This window comes from Balaenoptera physalus, assembly GCF_965194825.1.
Source record: "Balaenoptera physalus genome assembly, chromosome: 3".
Taxonomy (NCBI): Eukaryota; Metazoa; Chordata; class Mammalia; order Artiodactyla; family Balaenopteridae; genus Balaenoptera; species Balaenoptera physalus.
Window position 1 is genome coordinate 60,151,644 of NC_138890.1, and position 6,000 is coordinate 60,157,643.

The 6,000-nt window shown below is 46.8% G+C and overlaps 1 protein-coding gene across 6 annotated transcripts in view; it reads right to left on the reverse strand.

The window, feature by feature from the left end:
* Positions 1-4,784, reverse strand: part of ANKHD1 (ankyrin repeat and KH domain containing 1) — a gene marked incomplete at its 3' end in the record, with an annotated part of 115,029 nt that extends 110,245 nt beyond the window's left edge. For 3 of the 6 annotated variants that reach the window (XM_082454031.1, XM_082454029.1, XM_082454028.1), the window contains exon 1: positions 4,322-4,783. In XM_082454031.1, coding sequence (XP_082310157.1) covers positions 4,322-4,606 — 285 coding nt within the window. In that variant the 5' untranslated portion in view covers positions 4,607-4,783. Of the gene's footprint in view, positions 1-4,321 lie in introns of all 6 variants that reach the window. The other 3 variants (XM_082454027.1, XM_082454030.1, XM_082454032.1) reach the window with 3 other exon arrangements.
* Between the last annotated feature and the right edge of the window lie 1,216 nt (positions 4,785-6,000).

Here is a 6,000-nt window from a genome sequence, read left to right on the forward strand (position 1 = left end):
CCACAACTACTGAAGCCTGCGTGCCTCGAGCCCAAGCTCTGCAACGGGAGAGCCCACCGCAATGAAGGGCCTGTGCACCGCAGCAAGGAGTGGCTCCTGCTCGCCACAACTAGAGAGAGCCCGCTCACTTCAGTGAAGACCCAACGCAGCCAAAAATAAAATAAATAATTAAATCTAAAAAAAAATTGTTACAGTAATAACATGTAATTTTTCCTTCAATCGACATTTTCACGTCTCCAAAATTTGCTCACTAGATTGCAAAGGTATATTTCCTATTTTATCACTACTGATGATAATTTATGGAGTAAAGCCTTTCTACCTTGAACAAAGTCCCCATAAAGGATTTTTAGAAATTCATTTTCATGGACAATAAATGAATTTTTCAAAAACAATATAGCATTTTAAGTTTCCTAAAATTATATATTTACCATGGAAAATTTATAACATTAAACCTGTTCGGGGCTTCCCTGGTAGCACAGTGATTAAGAATACGCCTGCCAATACAGGGGACACGGGTTCGAGCTCTGATCCGGGAAGATCCCACGTGTCACGGAGCAACTAAGCCCGCCTGCCGCAACTACTGAAGCCTGCGCGCCTAGAGCCCATGCTCCGCAACAAGAGAAGCCACCGCAATGAGAAGCCCGCACACCGCAACGAGGAGTAGAACCTGCTCAACACAACTAGAGAAAGCCCCCGCAGCAACGAAGACCCAACACAGCCAAAAATAAATAAATAAAATAAAATAAATTTAAAAAAAAACAAAACATCTGTCCGTACCCTCTTTCAATTTCTCTCTTGTTCAGGTTATAAGCATAAGCCCTGAGATGCTATTAAAAGCAGTGACTCACCTTGTTTACCTGAACTTTGAATACAGAGTATTCATGACAAAATTGCCATCCCAGATAAGAGTGGGCCTCTAGACCAGTGGTTCTCAACCAAGGGTGATTTTGCCCCCCAAGACATTTGGCTTTGTCTAAGGACATTTTTAGCTGTCACAGCTGGGTGGGTTTTACTGGCATCTAGTGAGTAAACGCCAGGGATGCTGCTAAAGCACAGGAGAGCCCCTCACAACAAAGTATTATCTGGCCCCAAATGTCGATATGTTGCTGTTGAGAAACTTTGCTCTATCTAGATAGTAGGTCATAAGTAACCCTAAAGGAAATGATCCACCTCCTATTAGAGAAAATCAGAATGGACCCTCTGTATGGCCTGTGCTTTTGACTCTTTAACATAATCTTCAGGAAAAAAAAAATCCCTACAAAGCTTTTGTTATAATTTGCTATAAAATGTTGTACACAATTTCCATGTGCTTTTACCTAATTGTAAATATAGCACCTGTATCAAGATAAGAAAAAATCCTCAGCAATGTTTTCTAATTGGATATCTATCTTTTAAGTGTGTATATGAACATGTATACATATACATATAGGCCTATATAGGCCTGGAAATTTTTCTAAAATAAAAATTTCAATACTGGTTATCTCTGAAGAGTGGGATTTGAAGGGTCAGTACGGGTGAGGAGAACTTTTACTTTTCATCTTATATGTACTATCTACACTGTTGAACTTTTTTACCATAGGACTATATTACTTTTATAATTTTAAAAAGAAGATGTCACACACATATACATACAGTATATGCATACATTAAGACAAAAAATTAAAGATCATAAACCTCACCAAAATCCTTTCTTTAGGAATTTTATTTTCCTTTTACCTTACTTAAAAAAAAAAATTACAAATCTAAAGTTAACATTTAAAAATAGATTTTTAAAGAATTTTCAACCTGACTTCTATTCTGAAAAATGGGTACATTTCAAAAGAATCCAATGCAAGTTCTGACTCTTCTATTCAAGGACTTGGACAGCTAAGGAACATGCTCAGCATGCCTGAAGAAATACAAAACAGGTATTCACCCCAATGTTTAAAACAACAAGAACCAAAGACCCCAAATTGTGACATTCCCTAAGCTAGCACAATTCTAATATAAAAAATTTACAAAAAGATCCAAGCCCCTTCTTCAAACTAAAAGGTGTTTTGACTTAGCCAGCAAGGGAAAGCACCTTGTTTTTTCTCAGCTGTAGGCTCTGATAATGAATAGAAAAGAGGTCCTTAAAGTATCTACATTTCTGTATACCAAATGTATAGAATTTCAACTAACTCTAGAGCAAATGCACTAGGCCTCCACATTTCTTACTCATTTCTCACCTAGTCCTGCCCCATTCGGGGAACAAGACAAACTTCACTCTCAAACTACAAACCAACCCATCTCTCTGAATGTCTACATTCTAAATATTTGGTTCTAAAACATCTAGGTATGATGAAAATAAAGATTCTATTATTATTCATCAAATGCCAGTTAGGTGAGTGTTTTTTGAAGAATATTATTTATGGTCTTTTCACACTGGAAATTCAAAGTTAATAATATGGGAGAAGACACTCATCTTGTCAGAGAGAAAAGACAATCCAAGAAATTTGCTTGGGAAAAAAAGGTCATTTCACTCACAAAGGTATAGACTATATCCTACCACACATACTATACAACAGACACTAGATATTCCAGGAATTTCTTCTCCATGTGATATGGATGCGTGAACAAGCCTCACATAAATGGTTATTTCAAAAGCTCATTTACCCAGATATAACACATGAGCCCATAGAGTTAGAGATTCATAACTTCGGAAGCTCACTAGCACTCTACCTCTGAAGAAATTTAAGAATACTACTAAAGTAAAAACAAGTGTGTGATGTTTCATCTCATCAATGACAATTATGCAAAAATGGTCCAGAAAATCAAGGACATCATCCTTCTATCACATTCAGACCAAAGCAAACCTTTTCAGTCTCTCTTAGAAGTTTCAAAGAAAAATGGACTCTAATCTTTAGAGCCTAAAGATATTCCCACTTTATTTCCTAGGTAAAAGGTAAATGTGTTCTAGGTTCATCTCTCATCAATTTTCATTCAAAGTCTAAATGAAAGCCTTCCACAAGCCCAGGAGTGGAAGTGCTCCAGAGAGTCTCTCCGTAACTGCCTACTCAAATAAAATCCTGTCCCACCTTGGCTTAGAAATTATTTCTCTTATAGTGAAATTCAAAGATACAGATATCCAAGGAACTATCTCCTTTACAACCCACACAGTTTTTTCCAAAGCAAAATATTGGGGTTAGAATACACTAAGGTTTTAAATCTAAAGGAATTCCTGTTCAGGCCAAGAATGGTAAGACTGTGCACTAAATGTATTCTACAACCCACAAATGCAGTGTCTCCTCATTCCTCTCAAATACAAAAGCCAGGATAGTTGTACATATATAGAAATCCCTGTACTTTAAGACCAACACTGGAGGTTAAAACGTCATAGGGAATGAACCAGGCACCTTAGAACCAAAATAGAATACTCTGAGCACTTAGAACAATAGTCATCACAAGACAGTACTATAACCAAGCCAAAATCAAGGGAAAAAAGTGCAGATATAAAATATCTCCTTTTGCCCTAGAGCCCAAAAGTTGATGCCTACCATTCTAGGTTGCCTAGACCTAAAAAGGCCCAGTATACACCTAAGAGCTAAAAGAAACTAAGGGCCTGATAACAAATTTCCCTCACTGCAAAAGGTGTCCATACAGGGCCTCATCTTCTCCAAGCATAAAAATCTCCAGAGTTCAGCTATCCAGCTGTTGCGAAGCTCAAAGATGCACTGGAACTTTCTTTTCGTGTCTAACTTCACACAAAGTTCCAGGCGCAAGACCCACGTGATTTTTCAGCGCAAAAGCAGAGAGCTCACCTGTCTCAAACTATACAGGGGAATTAAGACCCCTCCTTAAACACACAAGTAAGGCATAAGGCAAACAATGTCCAACCCTGCAACTCTGAGGAGAGACACAGTACAGTGGCAATGCTCTTTAGGCAAGCCAGCTCTGTCTCTCTGTCTCTGTCTCACTCTCCCTCTCTCACCCTGACCCTCTGTCTCGCTCTCTCAGTACCAAGGGCAGGGACTCTGGCAAGACCCCGCCCCCCCCCCCATCTCCAAAGCGGGGTGGGCGGGAGGTGCCCGAGGAGTCCCGGTTCCCGCGCGAAGCTCAGAGACCAAAGGATTCCCTATTGTGGGTCTATGGATGGTGACGGGAAGCAGTCCGGCTCAAGCCGCGGGCTGAAGAGTAAGCCGAGGGCGCACTAGGCCCGCACCGCTACCACTGCCGCCATGGAGCCGATCGCTGTCAGAGAACGACTCCGCCTGGGCAGCGGGAGGGTGGCCCCGGCCCTGCGCCGGCCCAGAGAGAATTCGTGCCTCAAGCTGTGTGGGAGGCGGGGGTCCCCGAGCCGTACCTCGGACACCTCGTCCTCGTCGCTACCAGAGGCACCACCCCCGGTCCTCAGGACGGCAGCCGCCAACTTGAAATCCAGCGCCGCGTCCCCTCCGCTCACACCGCTGCCGCCGCCACCGACTCCCGGAGCCGGCCCGGCCTCCCCAAAGAGTCTCACGGTGCGGATTCCCAGTCCGACCCCTCCCGGCGGAGGCGGCTCCGAGGCCCCGGCTGGGGCGGATCGCGGAGCCACTGAGTCAAGGTCCTCCTCAAAGGAGGTGCCGCCGCCTCCGCCGTCGGTCAGCATGGTTCTCACGCGGAGCCGGAGACGCTGCCGAGTCACTCGCGGCCGCGGCCACCGCCGCCGCCAATCCCGGGAACGAGAGAACCAGCAGGAGGAAGAAGCGTCTCCTTCCCCCCCGTCCCAGCAGCGCCACTAACTTCTCACTGCCTAACCTGCTGCCTCCCGCCCCCACACTCGCCACTGGCTGCAGCTCCCCAGCGGCTGCAGATCATTGGCCAAGGCGAGCCGTCGCTCAGACTCTTCGTCACGCGCCGCTCCCTGGCTCGCGGCCCCCAAGCTGCTTTGACCCGCGCAGGCCTAGGCGGTTGCGAACACCCGCCTCCTATTCCCCAAGTGCCGACTTCCGGTCTTTTTCTATGTCTATTGGCCAGTCTCTCTGACTATCGCGTCACGACCTTAAAGTGGATTAGTTGGCCTTGTGGTCAGTCATAGTGACCCCTGACAATGGGAAACTTCATTGGCGACAGAAAGTGTCGGTCACTTGGTCACAGGACGTCGCGTGGTACAATTGGCCGGTAAGTGTACCATTCATCCCGCCCCCATCTGAGGTGACGGGAAAGGGTTGGGGAATTTCCACTCTTGATTAAAATGACGGCTGAGGTGACGACCTGCAAGAATTGGTGAGATTTGGAGTGAATTCACCCAGCGCTTAGTGAGACTCCTACGTCAATGGTGCAAGAGGCGCGGAGGTAACGCACTCCCCACCTGTCGCTCTCTGCCAGGCGCGGAGAGTTGCTGCACGCGGATTGGAGGGAAGAAGCTGTCAGTCTCAGCTAGGCTCCACCGTCCTGCCCGTCCCTGGTTGGAGGAGCGGCGCGTCAGTAACTAGAGAGGTCACCGCCTCTGGGACAGGGGAGGCTGTGTAAACTCTGCTTCTGGCTCTTTGGGCGGGAGTAGGGGGCTGGGAGAGACGATTGAGCGGGGCCGTTCCGGCTGAGTGCCTCCCGCCTTTCCGAGATGAGCGTAGCCCCCCGAGCTGAGGGAACCAGAGGGCTGCTGAGGATGACCGCCCGGAGGCGATTCGGCCAGCCCGTGTGCCAGGACGTGGCTGGGCGCGGCAGTTCTACAACCTGCGGGCGGGGTCGCCCCTCGGGGGCGCGTTCTCTTGCCTGTGGAAGGCGGCGGGCCTGAGGGCTGGACAGCGCCATGCCTCAGTACCGGGAACTGTCCCACGAAGGAGGGTGGGAAGGCCGTGGACAGCGCGCGGAATCACACCGCTGGGCTGAACGCAGTGGTTAAGAGTGAGTGCTCTGGAGCAATATCGAGTTCTGGTGCCGCCGCTTATTTACTGTGTGACCTCCGGGCGTTAGTTGTTTAGTCTCTGTGATTTTCAGTTCGCCCGTCTGTAAAATGGGGGTAATATTAATACCTCCCTCACTGAGTTGTTGTTATGAATA